This window comes from Vanellus vanellus, assembly GCF_965231255.1.
Source record: "Vanellus vanellus genome assembly, chromosome: 4".
NCBI lineage: Eukaryota > Metazoa > Chordata > Aves > Charadriiformes > Charadriidae > Vanellus > Vanellus vanellus.
The window spans coordinates 79,311-94,121 of record NC_138909.1 but is presented as its reverse complement, the minus strand read 5'-3'; the positions used below and the strand labels follow the sequence as shown (position 1 = coordinate 94,121).

Here is a 14,811-nt window from a genome sequence, read left to right as displayed (position 1 = left end):
TCAGGAACCATCTGCAGTTCTCTTGTTTTGATAGGTCTTAATTGAAAAGCAAGCCCCCTCTCCCCAGTCCTACACTTAAATTCATGTGGGGTGGGGTTCCTGCACTGGCTTTTCTTTTTGCCCTTTTTTTTCCCTTTTCTTTCTTGCTTCTTGTTGTTTTCCTTTTTTTTTTTTTTTTTTCTTTTACATGTCCCCCCCCCCCCCCCTTTCCTTACATATAGACATTGCCTTTATACCTCTTCCTCTTTCCCCCTTATATCTCTTCACTCGGCTCAGAGCTTTACCAGCAGTAACTCTCCCTCGTCGACCCAGAGAGCGATTGCCCCTCTGCCAGGAGCACGTGCGTGTCCCACGTCAGCCGGTGCCAGCGGCTGCGGCTACCTTCCCCGTGCTAAGCCCAACTCCCTACGTCTGCCCGAGCAAGTTTTAGGTTCTGTGTGCATTTGTTTTTAATAAGCTCCTTTATTTTAATGCTAACAGAATTAATCTAAAGTCGCACTCTCAGCAGGCTGTTCTCAGCCAGAATATTGTTTTCGAACCGAGGCAACACCCTGTTTACACAGATAAGCAAATTCTCAGCCCGCAGAGCTTCTTCCAGCGGGAGCAGCTGCCGAACCCTCAGCAGTAAGGGACTGGGAAGCACATGTTTCACATACATAGCAAACATTTCTTCTTCTGAAGGGTAACCAGCACTTTTTTCTTTTTTCTTTTTTTTTTTTTTTTTTCCTTTTCTGAAGAGTTGAAAGCTAGAACATCTGCTTCTTGGCCAGCCATTCTTTCCCACAAGGGCTGCTTCCCAGGTTCAAAACAGCTCGGTTGGGTTATTGTGTGTGCATTGTGCGTCTTGGTGCCTGTGTTCATGAAATATGCCCAGAGCCGCGCCGGGGGAGCTGTGAAACGGGGCCAAGTCTGCTGCGGGCCCGCGGTCCGGCAGCGCGGGGGGCGGCTGGCGCTCCCTCCGGCCGTGGCGGTGTGCGGCTGTGGTGGCCGGAGGGGGAGCCGGGACGGGGCACCTGCCCGCCCCACGGTCAGTGGCGTCTCTCCGGGCATCCCCGTGAAGGTGAGAATAGTGGGCGCTCACAGTCGACTTCTCAAAGAATTTGGCCCCAGTGACACAGAAACACTTTGTCCCTATCTAAGTTGCTTATTTAAATTATTGTAAAAAGTGGGATGCTTTTCTCACATGCTCAAACTGCAAAGGTCTTTGGGGGGGGAGGGAGGGGATAATAATTTTAGCAGCTGTGCGGTCTGCTCGCGGTGTTACTCCTGCAGCACCAGCGTCTCTGCGAGCCGCAGGAGGGTCTCACTGCTTGGACAAGGTACAGCACATACTGCTTTATATTACAGCTCAGTTTTGGTCTCTGTGTTTGTGTGAACTAACTGGAGTACCCAAGGGTACTTCTGCGTGTCCTGGTGTCCCAGGTCTGGACTGGAATCCATCATTTAGCTGCAGAACAGGGAATGTGTATAGAGATGCTATCTAACTCCTGTGGTTGGAGCTTGAAGACACTGTAAAAAAAAACAAGGCAGACATAAATTTTGTATTTGTGTGAGCGTGTGTAAGGATATCTTCTTTTTTTTATTATTTTTAATTTGCATTTACTTTTAGACCACATCCTGCTTGTTCTGGGTAGGTGAGAAGGAAGCAGACTGCAGGCTGCTGTCGTCCTGTGCCGACTCTCAAAGCCCTTGGGTTTTCTTCTTTTGTACAGTAATAGGCAGGTAAAAGACGCCTGTTTTCCAAAAGCCTGCTTGGTGTTTCTGAGCATAGGAGAAGGAACCTGAAGCGATTTCAGGCATACTACAAGTCTTAGAAATGTTTCAAAGTCAGCGTAAGTAAGAGAAAGGTATTTGCAGATGGAAATAGGGGAGTGCGCAGAGAAGCACGTTCTAGGCTGGCTTTAGCGGTGGTTCAATCTCTCTACTGAAAGTCAACATCTTTCTGCTGTACCCCACCGCCTTCGCTCAAAATGAAGTTGTGCCAGAAGGTAGATCCCAAACCGTAAGCCTGTGCTTTCTGCGATTTTCACTCCCAGCTAGCCAAAAGAACAGGTCAGATATTTATTCCTCCTTGCAAAGCAGGAATGGTAATAGCATCTGGTCTAAAGGCAGAGAGGTGAGGTCCTTCCGCTGACTACCGTTGCCCACTGGTATTCCTATTAGATGTAACGTGATCTGCAGGTGGCAAATTTGGCCAAACACTACGCAACAAAAATGAATGGCTACTCGTTAAAAATCTATTTCAACTGGTAATGTGTTTTACGCCTGTCCCTTGCAGCCTAGTTGTGCTTGTTCCCCTGGGTCCCCACCTGTCATACTGTCCCCAGGCAAAGAGCTTCCGCCGTGGGTTAGTAATCGACTCCTAAATATTGCCTGTCGTTACTTTCCCGTCGTCTGCCCTCAGCTCGGCGCGCTGTTACAGGGCTGGCGCTGCGGGACTGTTGCAGCAGACAGCGGGGCTGGTCTCGCTGTATTCCCCTATATTCCTTCTGCTCAGCTACGCTGCACTTGACCGCATCTGCACTGCAAGAATTTCAGAGAGCTGAATCACAGTGCGCTCCGGTTCGTTTGCCATCCGGTGGGTCCCGGTTCGGCAAAGCCCCTCGGTTGCAGTTAGAAAGCGGCTGTAATTGGCGTGTAGGACGGGGCCACAAACTGTGCTGAGGAGGTGCTGAAAGAAGAGGCTGCATTGAAGTGTTCTCTTCCGGAGTAGGAATGCTCTGTGCTAAGGGTAGAGGAAAGGCAAGAGTTTCGGCAGAGCTAAAAGTTTCCCTAAGATAATCGACAGCCATACCTTTTAATCCCTAAAAAGCACCCGTTGCTTTTCCCCCTCCCAGGGATATGAATTGGTCTCACAAACAACGCTGACCCTCACCGTACGCTTTGCTGGCGTAGAGGAAAGCCCTGAGCTCTGCAGAGCTCATTTGCGGCATCGCCTTAAGAAGAAATGAAGACAGCCTTCTGGCAGGCGGGTAATTAGCGCCAATTTGAGCTCTCTCTCGAAAGGTTGGTCTGTATCAATAGCGCTTCTTCCCTACGCCGCGTTACTGGGCAGCAGAGTAAGATGGCAGGCGGGACCAGCCCCCGGCACCGCCGTGCAGGGCGGGCACTCAGCAACCCCTCCGAGGCGCGCGTGGGGCCGGGAGGAGGCACGAGTCGGGCAGGTCCCGTGGTTCCCCCCGAGTGCTCTGACCAGAGAGAAAGGATCCGTTCAGCTGTGGAGTATTTCAGCAGCCACACTGAGCTTACTGTGAGGAACGTAATTCTTTTTGGTAATGTTGACGGAATACGAAAAAATGCAAACAAATTCTCTTTCTACCCAGCAAGTGTGACGGGCGCTCGCCAGTGTCAGTGGAAGCAGATCTTCTGTCTTTGAACGTTGAACCTGTCTCGCGGTGCATACAAAAATACCCTAAATGATGGGCGAGTCCTGGCATTTAGGTGTCCATGGTAAGGTCTTGTTAGGAATCAAAACCAATTTTAGGAGACATGTCTCAATGCGTGAAGTAACGGATATAGGAGTGGATCATTGGCAGGTGATGTTTGGGTTATTTTCTTACAACTCAGGAGTTCATGAACAGAACTAGACGCCAGCACAGACAGTATTTTCTCAGAGACCACGTGGAAATTATGCATGTAATAGTTTGTTTCCTTTAAAGGTAAAGGGGGAAACCTTTGTGGTTGTGCAACCCTGCCTTTTAGGCAGGTGACTTTAGTAGCTTTTGAAGGACCCGCGTCAAGACCCAGGAAAACCCAATACCCAGACCAGTCCAGTTATGGGCCAGACTGCTGTATGAGCATGCTGTAAGCGGGAGGAGAATGTCATTTGTGCCTCTGCTAAAATCCTTCTGTAGTCCCACAACTGTACAGTGTGGCATTAATATATGCGAGAATTGAGTCCGCAGTGTTTACAAATCATGGCTGAAGAAAAGCTGATTGTCTTTTTCCTGCCTGAACAGATTTTTTGCCTTTCCTTTTTTTTCTGCCATGGATTTGGAGCATGACGGAAAGATGACACACTTTTGTTTCATTGTTTTGAGAGTGATGAAGCAGCCCTCAGGTTGGTATTCAAATTCGAAGCGCGTGGAGGAGGTTGGAATGGATCTTCATGACTGACTGGGGGTGTGCCGTGAGCGAGGCGGCCCACTCTGTACATACAATATTTGTCAATACATGGGTTTACATGAAGCGGTGCGTACCATGGTGTACAACTTGCAAGAGTTTTGTAGTTTAGGTTTGACACAGAAAAATTCCTGAAATGTTATCCAAATTAACTGAACCTCTAGTATTTGGGGGGAGAAAAAATATACGAGCATTGAACTCCAAGTTGAACACCTCAGTGCTTCAAGTTTGTACCTGTCCTGGAACTACTCAAAGTTGATCTTCTTTCCATGTTTGTCCCTGTCTTACTGTCCTACTTCCAGTATTTCTAACTGATGGCACAGGACCCGATTTTGGGCTGGGTGAAGGCAGTGCAAATTGTGCTTGGTTTTGATGATGGCAGAAACACACGTGCTGCAGTGTCTGGTAGGGCTGCGCATGAAATGGCAAACAGCGATGGCAGTAGAATTGTACGAGTATTCCATGTCGTTAAAAAAATGGATAAATGTCTGGATGAACTGGTTATTCACAATGGCATGTTGGGTTTCTTTAATCTGGTGAGAAGTACGACGGGTTGGTGTTGGTCTTTTCCAGAATCACATAGACACACTCCTGAAGAAAGCGCCCCCGTATTTAGCACAGCCCAGCGCACCTCCTCGTAAACGTTCTGCTTTGGTCTGCGGGAAGCAGCAGCTGCACATGGTTTTAGAGTACTCAGAGCGTCGGCATCCCGCAATACCTGTCTGCAGTAGGAGCACATCACGGGAGATGGCCGTGAGAATGCTGAGCAGGGAAAGGAAAGATCCTGTTCTGTGCCAAACGATGGTTTCCCAATCTCTACCTTTACCCACCGCCTCAGCCTCTCCCTCATGGACAGATTTATATTTATATTAATATACATTGAAAGGTAACCTTCTGATTAACGGTGCAGACAATTCTTTAACATCTGCCAGCTTTTTTAAACGATCAGATCATGCCGGGCGAGTCCAGCCGTTCGTTTAAAATTACCTTTTTCCGCAGGGCAATGAGTCCCTTATTCCAACGCGTGACAGACCCCTACTCTGGTATCTAAGCGTGGGTGCAGCATGCCGTTGCCTTGTTGCCTGCTGGGAACCGGGTCTTTCCCCCATCGCCTGGTGCCTGTCCTCGCCGTGGTCTCCAGAGACACCAACCAGCTGGTCAGAGAGGGAGGTGCTGGGGACGGGGAGAAGAGATGTGTTTCAGGATGGTCAGATGTACCGTGGGAGATGTCCTCTGGCTCTTCTATCAATGATGTTGATGGTACAAAATTGCAAAATGAGTAACACGCTTTGATGGAATTAAATGAGAAATTGGAAAAGGAAATGTGTCTCAAGGATGACAAAGGCTTGCCAGATAAACCATTAGACTCTAGAAATCCGCTGCTGTTGAAATAAAAGATGTTTTTGGAAAGGGTTCCATGAGGTATTGTTTCCACTTCACCCATGTTCAAAAAAGAAATATCACTTGATTCCAGTTGAGTAAAAACAAACATGTGTACAGCTAACAAATACAGTTGTACCTCACCTACCTAATAACCTCTGCGCTCGGCCTTTCGCTTTCCTTGCACAGACCTCAAGATGCAGGAACCCTTCTGTCTTGCGAGTCAACACTCATCCTACCAGTTCTTTTTGCTTTGTGTGTTGGTGTAGTGTGTGAAAAAGAATTGCCTTCTCCCTACCTATTCTCTCTTCACTCGCAAAATCCAGCAAACAAAAGGTGAAGGAGCAGGGAGCAAATGGGCAGCAGGGTTTCCCAGCTCAGGTCGTCCTTGGTCTGTGACGCGCACTGCAGCAGCAGAGATGTTCTTCCAAGCGTTACAGCCCGAAGGCGGACAATCGCCTCCTGCGTCCAGAACCGCGTCGCTGGCACAGGGAGGTGCAACAGCGAGATCGGTAATTTGTCCTCCTCCTTGTAGCCACCCTGCCTTAGTCAGCTGTACGTGTAGGCACAGGTTTTGTTTCGCTGTTTGTTCGCTTGTATTGGAACTATCGGGTTTTTGATCTGGTTCTCATTATCTGTTAGTGATGGAGTGGTACAGGGGTTGTCTTGCAAGTGCGAAGGCTGAAGGCGTCTGCTCTCTTCTTTGGTCATAGCACAGTGCAGAGAGGTTTATGGTAGACAGTTTCGAGTCCATCGTCTTTCTGAAAGGCTAAAAATTTGCTGTGAGTATTAAGTTGAATAAGTTTTGCTTTGGCTGTAGAAGTGCATCCTAAATAAAATAACACTCTCACTCTTCCTACTTCGGTCCAGTAATTAGCACGTGGACAGTAGCGTTGTAGAATGGCCAAAAAACCCACCCTTGCTTAAAAATAGGCATCCAACGGCATTAGGCTGATCGAGGATTGCTTGCCTGGGGCTGGCAGATACCGCCCAGGACCTGTGTGGAAACCCTTCCGAAGTGGCAGCAGGAGTCGTGGGGAATACACGAGGACATGTTGCGTGACACTGCATTTTTATTTATTTTCACTGCAATGCTGCCAAGCTTGGGTTAAGAATATGCTGTAATAGGCCATAATTCAAGTGTCCTAATTCCTGACAGAAGCCTGGCCCAGGTGAAGTTGAAAATGTTTGTATACTCTCTTAATGTGTATTTATACAGAAAACTGCGCCTGTATGTTTCTTTCTAGTCTTCATTTGTGGTCGCCTTTGTGTTTTGCAGTCCATCATCTTCATTCGTGACCGAAATTCCCGTCGCCAGGAGGTGTCTGCGTACATTGACTACACGCACAGGCTGATGACAGATGATTTTGAAGTCTACTTCAGTGGCAAGAAAAAGCTTTTCCCTCGTAACACTGATCTGAGGTATTTATCTTGACTTTCTCTTTGTTTATTTGCATTTAGGCAACATACAGCGAAAGATTTAAAGGTTTTTGAGTAGGAAGATAGCTTAGGGAAGTGTTGTTCGCTGAAAGGCAAACACCATGGATCAGAAATAGTTGTGGAGAACGGCTTTAAGAAGGGTCCCTGCCAGATTTCGTTATTCCAGAGCATAAAACTTAACCAGGACGTTACAACCGTCGCCGGTCTCTGCGTCTCTCGTTAACTTGAGGAGTCTGTAGGCCGCGACCTGCTTTGATCAACAGGAGCACACGTGTGGCGATGCCACAGACCACGTCGCTGCAGTCCGTAATTGCCGGAACATCTCAAGCTTTGCCCACACTCCGCAGCGTCCGTGGGAGGATGCTTTGCTTGGAAAGCGGGTGCCTGCAGAACTCTTCTGGTGGAAAATAAGACGGTGTGTTACCTGTGATTAATGAGAAACATCATCAATGAGCTCTTTCATGTGTTTTCCTTAAAAAACATCCTGCACCTGAGTGCCCGAGAGAGCTGTGTGAGAGATGTTTCGTGCACTTGTGTTGGTGAAGGCTAAGCTGAAGAGGCTCCGTGCAGCACAGGTTGGGTCTGACTGCTGCCGGGGACCGTGCTTAGCGCGGAAGCGGTGTGGGATGCGGCAGGATGGTGCTGTTGGACGCAGTGGGAGAGACGGTAAATGTTTCGGTGAGATGGAGTCTCCTTTTCCCACGGGTTAGAAGGTGGGAACTGCCAACAATGAGTTGCAATATCATGAGCAGTTACTGTCTCCTGGTGAAAAGGTGTCCAGTACAAAGGAGTTAATGCGTTTCTCCATTTTCTGAGAGTTGTTTTCTGTAATGCAAATCCCTGCAAATACTGTTCAGCCAAACTTGTGTGTGTGTGTTACGGAGCGAGAAGGCAGGCGTGAGTGTTGGAGGGGACAAGTGGGCTGGTGGAGGATTTGAGTTATTCGTTCACAGGGCAGCAGATGTCAGTAATGAGGCAGAGAGACTGAAATCTCTCAGCACCACCTGAGATGGGAAGCAAAAATCCTGATTTTATGCTTTTAAACCACAGGGGTGAACAGACAGTTGCTGTTTATGACTGAATTAAGAACAGGAGTGAGCGTAACATTGTGTCTCCTTTGCATATTATGTCCTTTCTAGATATTAGGATTTTATTAGTGACTCATAAATAAGCTTTTTTAAATCATTGTTGTCCTATCCAATAAGAAAGGTCAGTGTTGTATCCAGTAGGCGTGCTTAGTCCTGTTTTTTCTGGGTTGAAAAAGTTACATTTAATTTATGCTTCAACCTCTTTTTCCTTCCCTTGTGTCAAAGCTAGGATACACTGCGAACTTCATGGACAGCTCAGTATGTTCTTTCCTTCTAGTGGTACAATATAGCTTCAGGTGATATTTCATTAAAACAAAAGGGGGGGAGGGGAGGTAGAACATTACTTATAACTAGAATGTGATTTATTCAAAACTGCGTTTGAACTTTCCAGCTGAAGATAAAGGGAAGTTACGGTAGAGCGTATGCCGTGCCAGGAAGGCTAGATTATTTTATTTATATATACACACATATGAATGTGTATGCACTGGCTAAAGAGAAAACCTTCACTTCAAGGTTAAATGATGTGGTTCCTGATGCATCACATAAACAAACTGGCTTTTCGTAAAAGCCCCGTCACGTCACAGAAAATCTCTAACCACGTTGATGTGTCCCGTGGTCCACTGGAGTTGTCGAGCGCCCTATTTTGCATCAGTTAGGTGTCTTCAGAGCAGCGTGTTTCATTCCCACCACATCTCTCATAGGTAACATTGAGAATGTCATTGGGCAGATGGAGGACAGGTACAAAGAAGCCCGGGAAAAAAGTCTTGGTAGTACTGTACTGATTTAAAGATTCTCGTTGGCAGAGAACTTACATTGTCCCCCAAAAAACCTTTTTATTGAGTAGATAAAAACATCCTGTTTCTCGGATGGATTCTGAAATGTGACCTTCACCTGCTGGATCCTGTGTTTGTAGTTGCATGCCGGGTTAAATACAGCGTTAGTGTTAGACAAGTTGTAGTTCCGCACACGGTCATCACAACTGTCTTCAGCCATTCGTCGGTAATCTAAAAAGAATCGTCTTACAGGTAATTGTACATTTCATAGTCATCCCTCACCTCAGCAGTGTTCTTCCTCTGCCTCTTTGTTTTCTACCCCGCTTCAGAATTTGTCGACACTGCCATTTCTGAATGGGGATAATTTGACTGTATGTATAATTTTGTGCCTTCAGCTTTGAATCCCTTGTTGAGCTCTGAATGTAAGTCTTTTCATCACGTTTTTCTTCCCTGGATACTTAGACATTTAGACAGCTATAAAAACGTCCGACTACAGAGGGCATATCTACTTCTTGGGCTGAAGGACTGGGTGAGTGTTTCTGTCAAAAGTGGTCGTTCCTAGAAGTTGTCATATCGGTTTAAGTAGTTCCGAAATACTGCCTTCTTAAAGAACAAGTCGTTTTGGGAAACTGCCTCGCTCGGAGCGTTGCAGAGCCCTTAATCTGGGTCATACTTATCCTTGAGACACTTGGGAGATGTACAAATCTTGGATTATGCCGTAGAGGTTAGTATCTTGTGCAGAGCTTTCACATTATCTTTTAAATATAGAAATCCATACTTTGCTGCAACACGCTTTTTCCTTGGCTGTCTGAGGCTGTCAGAAGACATTAAACTTGGTCCTACGTACCTTCTGAAATGGGTTCTTGTTCGCAATACAAAGTAAAAATGCTGAACAATTAAGTTTATGTGATATTCATACTTTAAATCCGGTGGGTAATATCAGAGGCTCTTGTATTTGATCTACGTGGTTCCTCTGAGTATTTTTGCCATTTTACTGCATTGCCCTATCAAGGGAGTATTATTTATATGATATAATCCTCATTTGGTTCCAGTTTATTAAATGAAAGGAATGTGTTAGGCAGTCAGTTCTGAAGAGGTCTGGAATCTGGACTGTAATTGAATCCATTCCCTCGCAGCTAATTTATGTAATCTGATGAGAAACAAGTGTAATACAATTTGTTCAAAGAAAATGGAGAATGTTCACTCTGTGGAACCATACCAAAAAAAGTTCTCTGAATGAAGGAGCACAGCAAAAGACGGAGTTTGGGCTGCCTTCTGTCTGATCAGCCGCACTTTCAGCGTCTCTCCTCGTGAAGGAGGATGAACTGAACGTTTTCCAGTAGAATTGTACTACTTCAAGTCTGTGCGAGCTCCCGCCCTGGTTTCTCATTAGTTTTCCGTGGCAGCGTGCTAGATATGGTATTTTTGGTACTGTGCACTGTAGTGTGTTGTCCTCACATTTGGCTCACAGTTGCGGTGTTTTCCTTTCGTCTTATTAGTGTGCACCTTCTTTTCTAAAGCAGAGCCAGGTAAGGAGCCATTGGGGGTAGAACCCAGGTCCTAGGCTTCCCCTTGAACCTAATGGTCTGAAATCACCTACTTATCTCATCAGCAGTGAAACTCGTTTGGTTTCGGCCCCGGCACGCGTTGGCCTGAGCATGGGAGGTCCGGCACCCAGGGCTGTGCGGTGACGCACCTCAGCCGCGATAGCGGCGCATCACGATACGCATCGTTTCAGACACGGCGTGTTGTTCTTAGCTACTGGCGAGAACCGTCCCATCCGATTCTGCCCTTCTCCTCTCCTAGTTCAGCTGCGGTCTGTTGTGGCTGCGAGTGGGCGCAGCGTTTGGCAGTCAGTCATTAACCGGGGTTGGAATTCCCTCCCGTTTTATTGTCGGAGATATTCGAAGATACCATCTGTTAATCTGTAAAGACCTGCAGGCCAAATCGTGGCCGGCAATACCTTCTTGAGCGTGGGGCGTGAGGCAACTTCTCCCTTCCCTGCTGTGTTTGTTCTGCTGTTTTCTGCTTTGTTGGTTGGGAGGGGGTTTGGGGTTTGTTTTTTTTTTTTTTGCAAATGTAACCTGAGGTTGTCCCTGTGCATTGAAAAACCCAGAGTTAGCCGTTGCTCCTGCCGCCCTGGCGGTGTGTCTGCATCCACGGGCACTGACATGGACACCCTTTGGTAACCCACTCGTGGTGTGCGGCTACGGAAGCCCTTCGTCGTTCGCTGGAGTGTCACTCACCGGCTAATGCAGAAGTCAGCTGCCCGGTGGCATTGAACGCCTGCCGATCGGAAGCTCATTAGTGTCTCTAATGATGGGATGCTATGGATGTAGCGCACCACTTAAGTCCAAGCTTCATTTGAGGGGAAAAATGTAAAAACATCCTGCGTTTCCAAAGTGTGCAATGTCCAGTCATGGAGATGATTAGGCAGACTCCGCCCACTAATTTGCAGGGATTACCATACCGCTAGCAATGTTACAGTGTGAAAGAATTCAGGATGGAGGAAAAAAAATACCTCTTCAGCATCCCAATTTCGTAAGGACTTTGCTGTGACTGATAAATTTCATTGCATCTCTTAGGAAAAACATACTGGTTTCAGTTTGACAAGGGTGATACTTTGTTTTATAATTTACAAAAAGTAGATATGTTTTTTTCCAGTGGTTTGTCATCATACTTAACATCTACAAAACCGTCTGGGTCTTTGGTCACAACTGTGTTGTGTGTCTGTCGACCAACATCCCGACAATACCAAGCCGGTTGCTGTTGGGCTTTGGGGAACTGGGTGTCAGAGGGTGTGAAACCATGGAGCGCGGGTGGGAACACCACCGGCACAGGCTGGTGTCCCTCAAGATGTGGTGGCTGGAGCCCTTCTCTGCCCACAGGGAGGGGAAAGGTTCTTCTCGCCGTTTATCTGTGACTCCTTTCCTTGTATGAAGGTATTCATCGTATACAGGACCTGGTGTCCTCACGTACAGATAGCACGGCCAGATTTTTGAAAATCTTCAGTACCTACACTGTTGTTTCTTCCAGTAGTGTTTGTACTGTCGCCCATCAGGTTCCTCGTCACCCATGTTGCTGTCTCATGTTTGGCATCCGGGATTTTTCGTCGTAGTCTTCACATCTTTTGGAGGTGAAGTGGTGCCGTTGTGCCGACCGGAGGGGCGGCAGTGCAGAAGTCCGGGGGATGGTCGTTAACCGCCACGTAGGTGTGCGAGGCGGTGGAGAGCAAGTGGCGGATAGACGCGTAGGTAGAAAGGAGAGAACATCCAGACTTGACGTTTGCATGTGTGAGAAGGAAATTCCATTGCTGCCAACTCAGTAAATGTTTAATTTGGAGATGTGTGCTTCCACATCTGGCTTGTATTTAAATACAGCAAATACTACTTTTCGCTTTTAATTTCTCTCTGTTTTTCAATTCAAACTTTGATCTTGTAAGAAAGATAAAGTCTCTTAAGAGGAAAAGTTGGCTTTTTACAGCTTTGAACAAACTAACTCTATGCATTTGAAATAGGGAAATGGAAACTACAAATCGCTAAACCCATAGGAGAGGAAAGAATTGTGACATCGGGGAAAGGCTGTCTTGTCCTTCTCGTCAGCGTGGTCGTACTGTCACTGGGAAGAATGGAACAGGAGGAAAAACCTCTCAGAAAACAGAAATTGGCCAAGCGCTTGTCTGGAATGCGATTTGAGTCGAGGCTTCTGTGTGCAGATTGAGAATTGGAAATGATTCACGGCTGTTCGCGCCTGAGGACAGTGTTATGGTGCACAGAGAAATGCATAAGGCAGTGAGACCTTTCTCCTCTTGCTGATGCCCTGGAAACAATGGGAACGGTTTTGCGGTACTTGCCATTCCAGAGGAGCTCTGCAGGCCGCGAGATCAGATCCTACATACCTTGCATCACCAGATAGCTGCGGATCATCCCACCAGCCTCAGTCCTCTCTTCATGTGGACCAGAAATAATACTGGATTAATTTTTGCAATGTTGGACGATAGATACATGCTGGTGCTGCTGGCCTGGTTTTTATCAAGCACTCCTCAATCGCCCCATTGTTGGCGTAAGGTCTGCCTGTCACCGTGCCGCCAGCCCAGCCGCCGCTCACGCGTCCAGAGTGTGCCGAACCCCCTCAAGCTGAGTTTTTAAAGGCCCCTTTAAGGTGCCCGCCAGAATGGGCTTTCTGGTATGGCTGCAGGGTAATTAACAATATTAGAAAAAATAGCAGCTAATGGGTGAGGTCCCAAACAAGGGACCCAATTAGGCATTCACTTACCTGCTTCTGTATTTAGATAAATCCTTAAAGCATGTGTTTGCGTGCTTTTCCAAGCAAGAGAACTGAATTCAGACCCCATATTTGGGCTTCAATTACAGGATGTGTTTGCGCATAAAATGTTAAGAAGCAGTTGCCTTGTTTATTTAGAGTTCGTGTTAGACAGAACGCGTGCGTAAAGGTTGGAGGGAGAGGAGCTGCGGCGGCGGCACAGAGCCTGAGGCAGCGCGGTACAACCTGAACTCGTCTATCGCCCCGCGAGCGTGGCTTTATTTGCGCCGTGCGGGCTGCTCGGGCTGTTGATCACCAGTAATGGCCATCGGAGGGGTGATCGCAATGAAGCTGCGGCATCCCGTGGTTTTGCGAGTACTTTTCTGGAAAGCTTGTGCGTTGGCTTTGTCATCCGGAGACACGAGCGACAGCCGGAGCACTGCGTGGTGATGCTCGGGCAGCACGGGAGGATGAGAAACCACTTTCTCCTTTCAGTTAGACCTGGAAATAGCTGTGGCTGAAGTCGGTACATCCAGATTTTTTAAGGGATGGCTGCGTGGAATAACCAGTACTTTCTCCACTTCCCAAGTATATCCTAGTGAAAATGATGTCAAAACTCTCCTGCGCTGCACTGGTAAGTGACGGCGATGCTTTGGTCGCCAGCTGCTGTAGGTGAAGCTCTGTGTCCACGTCAGGCAGTGTTAAAGTTTAACTGGAGAATCGCTATATCTTGCCATAAATGGAATTTTTCCGTAAGACTCGGCAGGGCGAAGCCCCGTCCCCTGTGACCGACAGCCCGTGCCTGGCCCAAGAGACCAGAGGTTGTTTCTTGATGATTAACTTGTAGGAAGCAGAATTAATATCAAGGGAGGGACTTGTTTTAAGTCCCTGGAAAAACTTTCCCTAAAATTTCCAAAACTATTATTTGGGAAAAACCTAGTATCTTTAAAATGTATATGGGGGGAAAAGTGTGGGGAAAGGCACTGGGAGAGAGAGCGAACAGCCCCTAACAAGCCCGGGGTAACTGGGTGATTACTGGCTTTTGTGGCTGCATTTTTGAAGCTCTCCTGCCTGAGCCATGTCAATAATTAAAGATCCAAGGAAGGGTGGCTGTGCAACTGGATTTCCCACATCCTTGGTGAGGTCTGAGCAATCAGGGTCTTGAAATAAACATTTGGTTGAAAAATTCCTCAGTACCCCAAACGGAATCTACTTATCTCCTGCACTGCAGCAGAGGTCTGCAAGTAATTTGATCGCATACAAAAAAAGTATTTCCAGTTAAAAGTTCTCGTTCGGTATCACTGCGTTTTCCCTTATTTTTGGATTATTGCAATGCCACAATTACTGCGGTGATTATTGCGATGTCTTTTCTCTCGCGTGGTGCCAGTTAATCTTTCTTTGCGTGGAAATGTCTTAGACTTGTGATGATTTCACTGCTCATCCTTAATCTCATCAGCCAAAAGGAAAAATCAACAGCGTCTTACAGGATCTTCTTTTCTGTCCGCAATGATCATGTCAAAGATACTTCATCAAAACCAAGTTAGTGTAACTCAGTCGTTTCCAGTTCGCTTCTACAAGTGTTCTTACGAAGCAGCAGACACTTTACGAGCAATGTACACTGACTGTACCGCTGCTTTATGCCACCTTATGGCACTAGTTACAAACTTTAAACCTGCGCCTCTTGAGGGGTATTAGGAAGGCAAAGAAACCAAACTCCTGTCCTCTAGCAGAGATCTGCATGGATA

General features: G+C 47.0%; 1 protein-coding gene across 1 annotated transcript in view; it reads left to right on the top strand.

Annotated features, from left to right (window-relative positions):
• Positions 1–14,811, top strand: part of CFAP299 (cilia and flagella associated protein 299) — a gene marked incomplete at both ends in the record, with an annotated part of 197,648 nt that overhangs the window by 165,378 nt on the left and 17,459 nt on the right. Inside the window, one exon of the mRNA XM_082482428.1 lies at positions 6,782–6,924. Coding sequence (XP_082338554.1) covers positions 6,782–6,924 — 143 coding nt within the window. The remainder of the gene's footprint in view (positions 1–6,781; positions 6,925–14,811) is intronic.